This window comes from Ahaetulla prasina, chromosome 3 (assembly GCF_028640845.1).
Source record: "Ahaetulla prasina isolate Xishuangbanna chromosome 3, ASM2864084v1, whole genome shotgun sequence".
NCBI lineage: Eukaryota > Metazoa > Chordata > Lepidosauria > Squamata > Colubridae > Ahaetulla > Ahaetulla prasina.
Genome location: NC_080541.1, coordinates 166,757,324 through 166,771,903, shown reverse-complemented (window position 1 = coordinate 166,771,903; position 14,580 = coordinate 166,757,324). Strand labels below are relative to the sequence as shown.

General features: G+C 39.8%; 1 protein-coding gene across 4 annotated transcripts in view; it reads left to right on the top strand.

Moving 5' to 3' along the window:
• PRKAA2 (protein kinase AMP-activated catalytic subunit alpha 2) overlaps nucleotides 1-14,580 on the top strand; it is a 37,439-nt gene extending 22,859 nt beyond the window's left edge. For 2 of the 4 annotated variants that reach the window (XM_058177010.1, XM_058177013.1), the window contains 3 exons: nucleotides 3,895-4,021; nucleotides 5,852-6,090; nucleotides 6,348-14,580. In XM_058177010.1, coding sequence (XP_058032993.1) covers nucleotides 3,895-4,021; nucleotides 5,852-6,087 — 363 coding nt within the window. In that variant the 3' untranslated portion in view covers nucleotides 6,088-6,090; nucleotides 6,348-14,580. The other 2 variants (XR_009154386.1, XM_058177011.1) reach the window with 2 other exon arrangements.

The window sequence follows — 14,580 nt, the reverse complement described above, 5'->3', positions numbered from 1 at the left end:
ACAAGACATTCGTTAAATGAGTTTTGCCCTATTTTATGACCTTTCTTGACACAGCTGTTAACTGAATCACTGCAGTTGTTAAATTAGTAACTTGGTTGTTAAGTGAATCCTGCTGCTGCATTGACTTTGCTTGTCAAAAGCTCGCAAAAAGGAATTGCATGAGCCTGAGACCATCATAAATATAAGTCAATTGTCAACTGTCTGAATTTTGACTACATGACCATGGGGATGTTGCAGTGGTTGTAAGTGTGAAAAATGGTCATAAGTCACTTTTTTCAGTGACGTTCTAATTTCAAACGGTCACTAAACGAACTGTTGGAATCGAGGACTACCTGTATGTAAATAGTCCTCAGATTATGACCACAATTGAGCCCAAAATTTCCATTGCTAAGCAAAACAGTTGTTAAGTGAGTTTTTACCCATATGATGGGATCTGGAGCAGGGATGGGATTCAGTCGGGGCCGGGGCCGGGATAGCTCAGGCAATAGAGAAGCCTGTTATTAGAACACAGAGCCTGCAATTACTGCAGGTTCGAGCCCGGCCCAAGGTTGACTCAGCCTTCCACCCTTTATAAGGTAGGTAAAATGAGGACACAGATTGTTGGGGGGGCAATAAGTTGACTTTGTAAAAAAATATACAAATAGAATGAGACTATTGCCTTATACATTGTAAGCCGCCCTGAGTCTTCGGAGAAGGGCGGGGTATAAATGTAAACAAACAAAAAAAAAAGTCAGTTTGGATCGGTTCGGGCGAACCAGTACTTGTGTGTGACCTGGCGCTATGCCGCCCTATTTAGCTGCGTTTTTAAAGCCACACACATGTGTGCAAACGCGCGCAAGAGCAAAGCGCATGGGCAGAAGGCTGCACGCAAGCCTTTTCTGATCACAGACCATTTCGGTGCTGGGGCGAACATTTCGGTTGTTAAATTAAGTGAAGCCCACCTCTGGTCTGGGGTAACTCTGCACAGCCAGCTCTGTGTGGCCAATTTCGCTACCACCAAATTGTTGCAGGGCAACTCAGTACGGTCAATTGGCCATAGGGAAAACTTGCCACAGGCAGCTGGAAGGAGAGCCAGGTGGGCAGAGCGCAGAGTGGTGACAGCTGCAGGCGTCCGATTTTCATACAGCTCTCTGCCATGGGCCATTCAGTAGCAGCGGTGGTGTTTGGGCCATTCAGGGACTGGGTGGGCAGCAGCAGAGGCCGAGTGCATTCCATTTTCACAGCCCCTGCTGCTGCCACCACGGGCTGTTTGGCGGCAGCGGCTGTGTTTGGGACATTCAGGGTTAGCGGTGTGGGGCAGGGAAGGCGGCAGAGGCTGGGCACGTTCTATTTTTACACACCCGCTGCCGCCACTGTGCCAAGCCTATCCCTTGTTCTGAATGGTTAAATATATGTGATCCTTATTTAACTATCATTCATTCAGTGACCATTCAAACTTGCAACAGCATTAAACGAATAATACTCACAGCCAGTCCTCAAAATTCTGACCATCGCAGCACCTCGAAGGTCACACGATCGCAACTCAGCAGCTGACCCGGATTTCCAACCATCGCATCTTTCTTCTGCAGAGAAGATGGCCAATCCATTTACTAGCATTTGTGTTCCATTGCCTGATTAACATAATGGAAAGGAATCCCTTTTCTATATTTTTTATATATGTTCATTGAAAACCACCGTTGAAGAATCAGGCTGTTTATAGGTTGAAAATTATATATATCATGTATCACAGGGGAATAAAGCTTGAACATAAATATTGTCTAATTGATTAAAATCTCATGGACAAAGAGCCCAAACAAAGGCAGTATATTTCTTTATTTCTGTTCATCCTGACTTTCTCCCCTGTAGAATATTATTTAATGGCATGCAAAGACTGCCCCCAAATAATATTTTACATTTTGGTATACAGTTTTTCTTCCTAGAGAGCTAAGTCTTAGAATCCATAATCTGTTCAGGAAAGCTTAACTTTTTATTTATTTATTCTTTCTCTCTCTCTCTGTCTATGGAGATTCTCAGTCATTTAGGTCATGGTTGTCCCAAAGGTGGTTTTTCAGGAGGCAACTGGACTTTCTGGTTTTTCTTTGAAGACGTTTCGCTTCTCATCCAAGAAGCTTTTTCAGCTTTGACTGGATGGTCAGGAATGGAAAGATTTATACTCCTTGCAGACAGCTGGTCCTTTGAATTCTTTTAGCTAGTCATTAAGGTCATCTGCAGGTTTATCTGTGACCTGAGTGATGAAAATGGGTGTGGGACCTTCTTGGAACTGTTGAAATGACTGTGTTGTAGACTGGAGAGAGATGGTGTCTTATCCCTCCCCCTCTGTTGAGAGAGGGCTGTTCAGTTTTGACCCTGATGGTTTCTTTGACCCCTCTTTCAACCCAGCAGTCCTCTCTGTCCAAAATGTGGACTTTGCTCTCTTCAAAAGAGTGGACTTTTTCTTTGAAACGCAGGTGGACTGCTGAATCTAGTCCTCATATGTTTGTTCTCCTATGCCAGTGATGGCTAACCTTTTTGCCATCGTGTGCCAGGAGCAGGGGGGTGTATGTTGCACGCATACCCACACCCATAATTGTATGCATCCCGCCCCCACGCATGCAACCCCCACCCCGCTCCTGCCACATGATGGCCCGGTAGGCCCATTTTCCTCTCTCACTCCAGAGCCTTTCTAGGAGTCTGGGGAGGGCGAAAACAGCCTTCCCATCCACCCGGAGGCCCTCGAGAGGCCAGAAACAGCCCGTTTGCCAACTTCCGGTCCCACCTGAGCTCACGTGCTCACCAAAATGGCTACGCGTGCCACCTGTGGCACACATGCCATAGATTTGACATCACCGTCCTATGCGCTTATGAATTGGTTGTTTTGTTTCCCCAATGTACAGCTCTGCACATGGCTCACTGCATTGTACTGCATATATGATGTTGCTCAGTTTATGTCTGTGTGTTTTATCTTTGGGGTGGACAAGCTTCTGCCTTAGTGTATTCTTGGGTTTGAAGTGCGCACATATGTTGGCTGAAGATCCTCCTGAGCTTTTCCAATATGCCTGCAACGTATTATGAAGGAGTTACTGTAGGGTCTTTTCTTGTGTGTGTGATTTTATGAAGGCCCACTTGGGATAGCCACACATTCTGAGGGCTTCCTTGATGTGTTTTCAATCTTTCTTTCTTTTTCGTTCTTTTTCTTTCTTTTAGAGCTGAAGAAGCTTCTTGGATGAAAAGCGAAACATCTTCAAAGAAAAACCAGAAAGTCCAGTTGCCTCCTAAAAAGCCACCTTTGGGATTCTCCCTCTCCCTCCCTCCCTCCCTCCCTCCCTCTCTCCTATCTCGTTTCTCTGTCTGTCTAATTTATCTCTATCAAATTTCTAAAACACTCAGCTCCCGATAACTTTTATCTCGATACAGAGTAGCAACATGCTAAAGTTCCGATATGAACAAAACTATAATTAAGCAAGCTGGTTGGAGAATTTTCACATAGAATAAATAACTTCTCTTTCTCAACCATCTTTCAATGTATACTAGCAGTGCCTAAAGCAGAAAATATTAGTGATAAAAACACGAAAAGCGGGTTCTAGGAGAGTTTAAGAGACTAAGCGGGTTTAAGAGACTTTTATAAAACATCTGTAAGGAAATGTTATTTGATAGTTTTTTGCAGAATTGTGGAAAACCCTATTCATGTTTTTTTTCTCAAACTGCAATAATGAGATTAAACTAGTTAAGATGCATTTTTTTTCAGTTTCCTGAAAGGTATATCCCACCGAATTGAACTGGATTTATTACAGAAGAGAAATGTCTGCGATTACATTCCTTTGTTTTATGCAAAATTATTTTTTTGAAATATGAAATTAACATTCTTTTTCCTTTTCCATAATTATGTTTTTCTCAAATGGTAATTATCTGTTTTAGGTGGTGAATGCCTTTCACCTTAGAGTGCGTAGAAAGAATCCAGTTACAGGAAATTATGTGAAAATGAGTTTGCAGCTGTATCAGGTGGACAATCGCAGCTATCTGTTGGACTTTAAAAGCATCGATGGTATGTAGGAAATTCTGAACAAATGCTCCCAAGCTTGAAGGAAGACTTAAAAAAACCAAAGCCAAACCCCAAACAGCTCCATCTTCTCTTTCACACTTTCACACTCATCACACTTTATATCTACTTCATGATTCTGCTAGTCAGAACAATTGTTGTTTAGCAACACTTCTTCAGTCCATTTGTCATCACTTTGTGTTAACTGTGACAGATTAATGACACACGTGGGTAAAAAGAAATTTCTGCTTTTTGCAAGATTCACAATAATCCCTCAACAGGAAATATTCTTGCAAGCCTTTTCTGATCACAGACCATTTCTGAACTCCTAATAGCATTTTCTCCACAAGCGATGAATTTCCTCCCCCCCAGATGATTCCATTATTCTTATTTCTACAAGTAGAAACTATATCATTAGTATCACTTTTAGTTCATTAGCTCCAAAAACCACTTAAATTCCTTGGTTTTCTTTTTACCTCTTTGTGATTTCCCCCACATTCTTGAATGCGGAGGGATCAGTGGTGGGATTCAATTTTTTTTTACTACTGGTTCGGTGGGCGTGGCTTGGTGGGCATGGCATTGTGGGCATGGCTTAGTGGGCGTGGTGGGAAGGATACTATAAAATCTCCATTACCTCCCTAATCCAGGGGAAGGTTACTGCAAAATCCCCATTTCCTCCTGATCAGCTGGGATTCGGGAGCCAGAGAATAGATGGGGGCAGGGCCAGTCAGAATCAAAGCTGGTATTTACCAGTTCTCCGAACTACTCAAAATTTCCGCTACCGGTTCTCCAGAACTGGTCAGAACCTACTGAATACCACTTCTGGGTGGGATGTCTAAATTCTAGATGCTAAAAGGAATTAGAGAAATGCATCTGCATGCAGTTTATTCATAAAGTTGTTTAATAAAAGATTGGCACACTGCTTTCCCAGATTTGTAAACTAGTGATCAAAATTTGTTAAAAATTCAGTCCAGTTTCAGTACCATTTATAAATTAAGGGTCTTAGCAAAATCACAGTCTTAAATTATCTCAGTATTTCTCAAACTTGTCAACTGGACAACCCAGCATTCTGGCTGGTGAATTCTGGGAATTAAAATTCACTACTTCTTAAAGCTGCCTAGTTTGAAAGACAGATTTATCTGATAGTGACATTTTCTGAACTTTATGGAACATGCACATATGATTTTATTCTTGGACATGTAACATTTTGCTTGAGACCAATGGGACTGAAGTTGAGATAGCTGTCAGTAATTTTGAAGACAGCTACAAGCCATTTAAGATAAAGGGAAGGAAAAGGGTTTGGTAAAATCTAGAATAGTGAAGAACATAAAAGTGGCATAATTATGGTGAAATGTTTGAAGAAAAGCATGACTTGAAAGAAATACATGTAGCAATACAGTTAAAAACATCTTCTCATGTTACTCTTGTAGAATAGAAGTTATGGCAGAACAGCTCCTTCTCCTTCTCCTCCTCCTCCCAAGAAGACATCAGAAGTCTAGAACTTATGGAGAGGAATGGGGAATTACATGAGACTACTGACACATGGTCTGAGAAGTTTGGAGATTGCGTAGTAGGCCGCTGGTAGAAACAGCTTCCATTTCATGGAAATGGGGAGGAGGAGGAGGATGGTGATGATGGTGATGATAATGTGTGGGAAGAGGAGGTATAAAATAAGAACAGTAGCTTACCTCAGTCTATTCTTCAAAGTAGCTTTTGTTAGGTGAATTGTCCACCCTCATAAAAGCTAAGCCAGGAGTAAAATGAAAAAGTAGAGGGGAATTTTAGCCTCCTGCGAGCTCAAGGAGTTGTTTTAAATCATTTCTCTGTATTTTAAAGATGATGTCGTGGAACAAAGATCGGGTTCGTCTACACCTCAACGCTCAAGCTCAGCAGCTCGTTTGCACAGACCAAGACTAAGTCTTGACTCCGCCACCGTTGATTGCCAGTCACTTCCCGGGTCCCCTACTGGTTCTTTGACTGGGAGCATGTCCTCTGTGACACCACGCCTTGGGAGCCATACACTGGATTTCTTTGAAATGTGTGCCAGTCTGATTATGGCTCTGGCTGGCTGACAGGTATAATTCAGAGGCTTGATTTCAGTGGGTGAGCATAGGCCTTGGTAAACCCTGTCCTCAAGGCTGAGTCAGGAGTGCATGGCATGTGGCAAAGAAAGCCTCATTTTGAACTTACAAATATCAGATTCTGTACCCAGAAATTACTTCATATACGGTATTTAGGAGAGAAGACTAAGGTGCTCGTTTTAGGTAAGTCTATCTGCAGATTTTGCTGTATTTTTGCCATTGAATTTGGGATTGTTGGTGTTATTTCATAGGTATGGTAGAAATGATGACCAGTGGAGTTAGTGCTTAACAGAGGTGAAGACTGAAGACTTCAGGCAACAGCGGATAGCTATTGGACTCTACTAGCTGCCACTCAAAATCAGATACTGCACTGCTGCCAAAAATCTGAAAATGTCTACAACTGAAGAATCCATCACATTCATGCCATGTTGAATGAACAGTGCAATAATATTCCTGAAAACTTGACCATCAAAAGGTTTTTTTTTAAAAAAAATAAAACTTACTTTAGAAAACAAAAGCAATAGAATCCTAGATAGAATTAATTTAGATTAATTAATTAATTGGAAGAAAAGTTTTCTCTGCTGTTCTTCCACGTATTATAACATGCAAAAATCACCCATAGGATAGGACTGTAGTTCAGAGAGAAGTACAGTTTTGAATTTTTTTTAATATCATATTTTAAATAATTATAATTTAGACCTAGATATTTAAGTTTGGAAATATATTATGATAGGCCTTTTGGCCAAGTTTCATATATTTTTTCTTCTTCTATGGAAATGCTTTTGGAATGCATGGAAGTCAATAGTGCTTTTATATCCTACTCATGGATTCATCTGAAATAATTATTGCAGTCTACCTCCTAAACAGTGTAGAACAGGATTCAAGACTTGCTGACTCGAAAGCAGAGATCTAGAACTAAGCACCTGGAGCATCAGAGGTCTTCAAATCTGAGATTAGATTATTCATTATTAAGCGATTTTTGTGACATTGTGGTAAAATTAAATAAAGCAACTGCTTTTATTAGAGGCAGCAAGTGACAATGCAGAAACATTTCTTACTTCAGTTATTAGGCAGTAAAAAACCTCTTCCTGATATCAACACATTTTTATTACATTCTTGTTGCTGCTAGACTGTACATCATAACAGTTTTTCACCCCAGTAGAAAAATGTCCTCAGAGATGAATGAAACTAAATGTTTCAATAAGCAAAATCCCCCAAACCTAGATGTTGAAATCCATTCAAATTCAGAAATCACTTCAATACAATTCTTTTGAGTGGTGGATGGTAGTCAGGGTTACCAATTTTTTTTGCAAGCTATTCAGCAGCAACATTTCCCCAGTTTTAATTAAAGTTCTTTTTTTATTAAGGAGTTTCCGTTTTCATTGAAGGAATTCTTTTCACCGCAGCCTTTCATAACCACTTTGCCCTTTCTGCTGTTCATCATCCAGCATTTGTTAGATTCAGACCACCTACTATATCTCATAAACAAAATTTGCACTCTGCTTTTTATCTCATTATTATTTCTCCCATCAATCATTTCAGGCTGCGTTTTGCATCGAATATTTCAAAATGCTGGGTTTGCATATTTAAATTAGCAATATTTATTAATCTCATGGCAGCAACAGATCAAAATGTCTATAGCCACAATATAAAATTCAGAATTGTGGGGGAAGGAAGAAAAAAAAATGTTTTCCTTCAAGGGTGAGTTCCTTTGGTAATATTCTCTTTCAGAAAAAAAGGCTAATAAACTGATAAAGCAAGGTAACTGCAGGCTAGCTATGCTTTTCAGAGAAGAGAGGGTAGCAGAGAACATTAGCTGCAGTCAAGAGAAGGCTCAAGTGAAAAAAAGAACAGGGCACTCAAGACAAGTTTTTCTTGCTTCAAAAGCTAATTAGTAGTTAAATTCTTCTGTACATTTAGTTGTCTGTAACAATATCACTAGGTGCTAAATTTAGGCAGGTTTTTAGAAGAAAAGTTTACTGACACACACACAGCATATTTCATTCTCTTGTAGGCTAATCCTGTACGTTAGCGGCCCCCCAAACTTTTGGGCACCAGGGACCGCTTCTGTGGAGAGAGGATTTTTCACAGACCAGAGGGGGCGTGGTTTTGCATGCTGCCTACATACTGCGGAAGGGGCGTTGCTTCTTTGCACTGACTGGTTGCTGGCATGCCGCGGACTGGTACTGGTCCCCGGAGAGGGGATTGGGGACCCCTGCTGTACTTGTCTGTTCTGAAAATAAATCTCACTGGCTTTGGGTAGACTTAGGTTTAAATAAGAATATAGAGCATTGCTCTATGTTCTTATTTAATCTGGCTTTTAAAAAAAAGATGGGGGAGTCTATTTGTTTTAGTTTTAAACATTGATCCAAAGGGAGCATTTTTGGCACTGCTACAGAAGCTGCTTGTGGAAGTGGATGGATTTGAGATCTTTCATAGACAAGGATGTTTCCCAGTTCACCCTTTGGTCAAATCATCAATCTCTTTCAATTACTAATGCCCATTTTTGTTATTTTTTAATCTTCATTTCTGATTTGCCACTTCCAGATCATTAGGGACATTCTAAAATAAAATGATATGCATCTCGATGTTTGTGTTGGCTCTAGCATCCCTTCATCCCCAGAATTTGAGAATAATTTATGGAGCCAAAAGTTGTGCAACAGGGAGATGCATTAGAATCAATTTGATATTGCCGGTAAATGACACTGCAGTGAATATTTTTTCAGCGAGTCACTGTGCATAATCAAAAGTCAGTCCAGAGTGGTCTTGGGTGATGTCATGCTCCATCATGAATACATAATATTGATCTTGATGTGTTTTTTTACAATGATTAACAAAAAACATGACAATTTTAATGTGTGTCATTTTTATTAATCACAAAAACCCTCCATTTTTTAAAGTCCACAAATACAGCAGTTTAAAGTCACGGCATTATCTAAATTGGCTAGAATATCTGTCATAAGGGAGTCACATGCAACTATTGCATTGAGATTGTCCGCAGTACATTTTTAAAACTAACAGATTAACGGGCATTAATCACTATTTATCTTGAAACATAACGAGTTTGTTCAATTCTAGATTTCAGATATCCTTTTTTGTGAGTAAAGCTTTGTCATTTTCCCCTTCAACAGGAAAACATTTTTGCCTTTTCAGTACTGACAGCATCCTTTTACAATACTATTTCATGAGAACTGGAATATGAATTTGACAGTGTTGTTCCAGACCTTAGGGCTTTTATGTACTTCTAAAGCTTAACTGCCTGTGACTTTGCTGACGTACAGATAAAGCAGGAATGACTTATGTTTAGTGTTCGTTTTCTTTAGGCTATCTCAAGGCATCACATTTACTAAATGTGTAGTAACAAAACACTTCATTACTGGAAATAGTAGTATTCTTTGAACATGAGGGTGAAACTTTGTAGATGCTGCAGTTCATTGTTTCCGAGTTTTTATTTATGCTTTGTTCTCATAATAGCTGCGCTTTAATTTTACAGTAGATATTGTTAATACTTATTAATACAAGATATTAATAATACTTGATATTAATAAGTTGATAAATTGAGGTTGAATTAAAAATAACAGGCTGAAATCTAGTAAGTATAAACCATGATGGAGTGAAAACATTATTTTAGGCAAAATGGGAAAACAATTTTAGCCAAATACCTTTTCATGAAGCCTTTCCAAATAATTCAAAAATTGAAATTTTCTCATTTTTTGGTATGGCATCTCTTAACAGTCATTTATCTGGAAATGACTGTTGAGGTACCCATGGTTTTTTTTTTCCTGTTGGAGGATATTGATTTTAAAGGACTTCCTTCATATAATGAATTTTGATACAATTAAAGGACTAGCAAGTACAGTCACTGTTTTGCTGAACATGGATGTAGGTACAGATTGTCCTTGACTTACGACCACAGGTGACTCCAAAATTTCTGTTGCTAATGAAGACAATTGTTAAGTGAATTTTGGCCATTCTTGCCACAGTTGTTAAGTGAATCACTGCAGTTTTTAAGAGAGTAACAGGATTTTTAAGTGAATCTCCATTGACTTTGCTTGTCAGGCGATTGCAAAAGGTGACCGCATGACCCTGGGACATTGCAACCGTCATAAATATGAGTCAGTTGCCAAGTATCTCAAATTTGACAATGTGACCATGGGGATGTTGCAATGATCATAAGTATGAAAAATGGTCATAAGTTGCTTTTTTCAGTGCTCTAAGTCAAGGATTACCTGTAACATGAAAGGCTGTTAAATGGGCCTCTGAGTATGAAGATATAGGGATTTAGAATTTCAGGAATGCTATCTGATCATGCCTTTTGCTCTTACATAAACATATGTATCAGTAGTGGGTTTCAATTTCAGTTGCTACTAGTTTGCTCGCAGGTGCGCGGGCACTGACACGCACACTTGACGCTTCTGCGCATGAGCAGAGACTTCCAGGCGGGTAGGCGAAGTCTCCCGCCACCGCCACTCCTGGTTCACCCAATCCAGAGCGAACCGGTAGCAACCCACCACTGATATGTATACAGCCTCTCCTATCATCAACACTTAATGCAGGGACAAAGAAACCCATACCTAGGATTACCTAGCTGGACTGCAAATCTCTCTGACATGGCAGCAAATAGCATTTTCTTGTATCTGTTTGCAGCATATATAATATGGTATTCATAGTGGCCCCAAGCTTTCTTTTTATTCTCAAGACATATTTCAATCTGGCACTCTTCATTTGTGTGGAGGAAGACATTCCCAGAATTCCCAAACAGCAAGGTCAAAGGCCAGGTTAGTTGGAAATTGCTATCTCAATACATTTAGAGCTAGGTACAGTAGGTCTACAGCAAAGGTGGGGCGCTATGGCCCCTTTATGAGTTGTAGACTTCAGCTCCCAGAATTCCTGAGCCAGCCTGGCAGTTGAAGTCCACAAGTCATAAGGGGGCCATAGTTCCCCACCCCGGGTCTACACTATGCCTAATACGTGAACTACTTTTATTTTTCCTCAAAATTTTGAAAGTCTAGAAAGGCAGAGGTACACTCCATAAGGAATAAAAACATACTCTCTGCGCTCCCAATGAAAGTTGAAGATGGAGATGCAAAGAAGCTGGGAAAGAGAAGCTCTATTAATAAAAAGGATGGTTATTATCACTATCGGTTTAAACTGAATGTAAATTTTTCCTGCCCTGCTAAAAAATGTTTCATCCATCTGGATGGAAGCAGATGTTTTCAGAAAAGGTGCAATTGCTAATGTCCACGTTATTATTTTACATTTATTTTTGCACTTTACCTCTTTTTTTAATATCCAATTCAGATTACTGGTAAGACTCGTTTAATAAGTATCAGTTAGGAATATCACATGTGTGAAAGATAAATTTAACAAAACACCATTGATTGCAACACGATTATTCTCTTATGGCCAACTGAAATTTATCTTTGTTTGCTCATGTAAAGACCCTATTGCATTTTCATTGTGGAGTCGGGATTGGAATTTGGATGTACACAAATGTCAGGCGTCTACTAAATTGTCAAAAGGATGGCTAGAATTAAGATGAATTACCCTTTTGGCTTTTGAAAGGGCAGTGTTTGAGCTATAGAGCTAATGTGGTATTCAGTATAGATTCAGATGGCTGTTACCGATCTATTTAAGTGAGGATTGATAGTGATGTTGTTTTCCCCCAACAAACAGGATAAGCACATTTCTACACTGTTGAAGTGAAAGTACAATTTTCAACCACTGGTTTATTGGCATATTCCAGTTAGAAAATCACTAATTCCTCCCTCCACACCCCAACATCCCTTTGAATCAATACAGAATGTGTAAAGACGGTGAGAGCGGTGGCTCCTATAACAAGTTTTCATTCACAGTTAATAGTGGTGTAATCCTTTAGGTTTCAGATTTCAAACAAGGCTACTTAAATTGAATTTTAAGTAGGGTTAATTTCCTTGCAAGAAAAATTTTCCAGGGGCCACTGCATTATCTTAATTTCTTCCATAGTAGCATTGTTATTGTTGTTCTTGTTGCTGTTGATGAATATGTGATCTAAGTTAAATATAGAAAATTGTGCCTTTTTGCACCAACAGCTGAAAATGACAGAATGTATCATGTTTGCTCATTTTGCAGAAAAATCTATCACTTTCATTACCATAGGTACAGGTTATTTAAAATACTTGAAGTATACTGCCTGTTACCACTTTGCCTAATTGATGACATTTGCACATGACAACACTTGTTACTATAATCATGCTGTGCAACCAAAGTGTTATTCGTGATGAGTTCTAGCTTAATACTAGTTAATGTATGTTTTAGTAGGCAGGACTTATGAATCTCTACAGGCCTCAACTTACAACAGTTTGTTTAGTGACTGTTCAAAATTACAATAGCATTGGAAAAAGTTGATGTATGACCGCTTTCATACTTATGACCATTACAACCTCCCCATGGCCATGTGATTTATATTCTAATGCTTGACAACTGGCTCATATTTTAACGGTTGCAGTGTCCCGAGGTCACGTGATCCATTTTTGCAACCTTCTGACAAACAAAAGTCAATGGGGAAGCCAGATTCACTTAACAATCCTGATACTAAGTTAACACCTGCAATGCTTCACTTAACAAATGCGGCAAGAAAAGTTGTAAAACGGGGCAAAACTCAACAAATGTCTCACCTAGCAACATAAATTTGGGGCTCCATTGTGGTCGTAAGTCGAGAACTACCTGTGCTACCAGTCAATTTAGAAACCACACTGTAACCAAGAATGAGCTTGGTCATCGGAGTATTCAGATCTTCAGAGAGGTGTTTCACTTGATCTTCGCTCCACTTTTGATCTCTTGACTAGCTGTGCTGCTTCTCTTGATACAGTGTTCTGTAAGGAGCCCGTTTTTGAAAAGTGGCCGTCAAAGCATAAACATTCATAAGTTTGACATAAAGCACTGCATCAAGGAAGCCCATGGCTAATCCACCAGTCTTTCTATGTAGACCTAAAACATTAATATGTTTGACTAAAATGTTAATATGGTTTTTCTCCTCCTCGCCTCTTTTACTCCTATCCAGAATTTATCTTAACTATTAGTGTTAATGTCACTTCCTCAATACTTTCAAACGGCAATGCACATCCAAGTTGGCCATTTTAAAATTTCTGTTGTTAAGTGAATTTTGTCCCTTTCTTGCCACAGTTATTAAGTGAATCAGTGCAGTTATTAAATTAGTAGCATGGTTGCTAACAGAATCTGGCTGTTGTGTCTGAGCCCCCCGAGCCGGGCCCCCTGCCAGAAAGTGACTCAGAAAGTGAGGGGGAAGGGCCATCAGGACTTACCTCTGGAGCATCAGCTTCCCTGGCTCAGCTCCAGGAGCCAGAGGGAGGCCAGGTGGAGGAGATAACGAGGCCTCCTTCCCTTGACTCTTTCCCACCCAAGCCACGCCTCCAGACCCGGCTGATGGCAATCAGGCCTGGCTGGACCCTAGGTTTCGTTGGCAGGAGAGGTGGGAACAACAGAAGCAGGGGTGGGGCAGGCCTAGGAAGTGCTGAGTCATGGAGCCACATCCCATAGGATATAAAAGCAGCAAGGGCTGCTATACCACTTCGTGGCAAGCAAATCAACTGCTTAACTAGAGCTGAAGTACTGTTTGTTCCTGGTTGACTCATTGGCATCAAGAGAGATAACAGAGACACTTGGCAGACGCTCACTAATTTGCTGCCAGAGCTGATAGTTGCCGGCTAATTAAGTCATCGCTCGGACTGAGTCGAGGGGGACAGAACACTGGCTTTCCCATTGACTTTGCTTGTCAATAGTTCGCGAAAGGTGATCACCTAACCCAAGGACACCACAACCGTCCTAAACATGAGTCAGTTGCCAAGCATCTGAATTTTGATCACGTGATCCTAGGGATGCTGCAATGGTTGTAAGGTGTGAAAAATGCTCATAAACTACTTTTTTCAGTGCGGCTGTAACGTTGACCGGTCAGTAAATGAACTGTTATAAGTCAAGGACTACCTGTACTTGACAAAGAAACCTATTCCTATGAAAGGAAATCATTATAGTTTTTCCCTCAAAGGTAGCTTGTCTCACAAAAGCTGCTTTTGAGAAAGAAAGAAACCGCCCGCTAGCCTATTTCTTATATGTATCCAAATGACTTTTGATCATCAAATCCCTGGATCTTCAGTTGATCATAAGCTCTGCCAATACTGCAAACATTATTCTGTTCATGAAAACTAGATGAAGTTGGAAAGTGAACCTTTAAATGAATGATAAATGGAAACACTGTTTTTGGTATCTATAATTGTATTTGTTGAAGATTTAATAAAATGTTAGTTACCAGTTTAAGCATTTTAGTATTGCCCGTTAAGTTCTCCCTAAATGCTTTGAAACTACTACTGAAACTGCCTTAAGTAATCTAAAATAATGTGACGTAATGTTTATTTGAAAAGTTGACATGTCTGTTTATGCATTTTCCTAAGTAATTATTGTAAACCTCATAAAACTTTTGAATGGTTA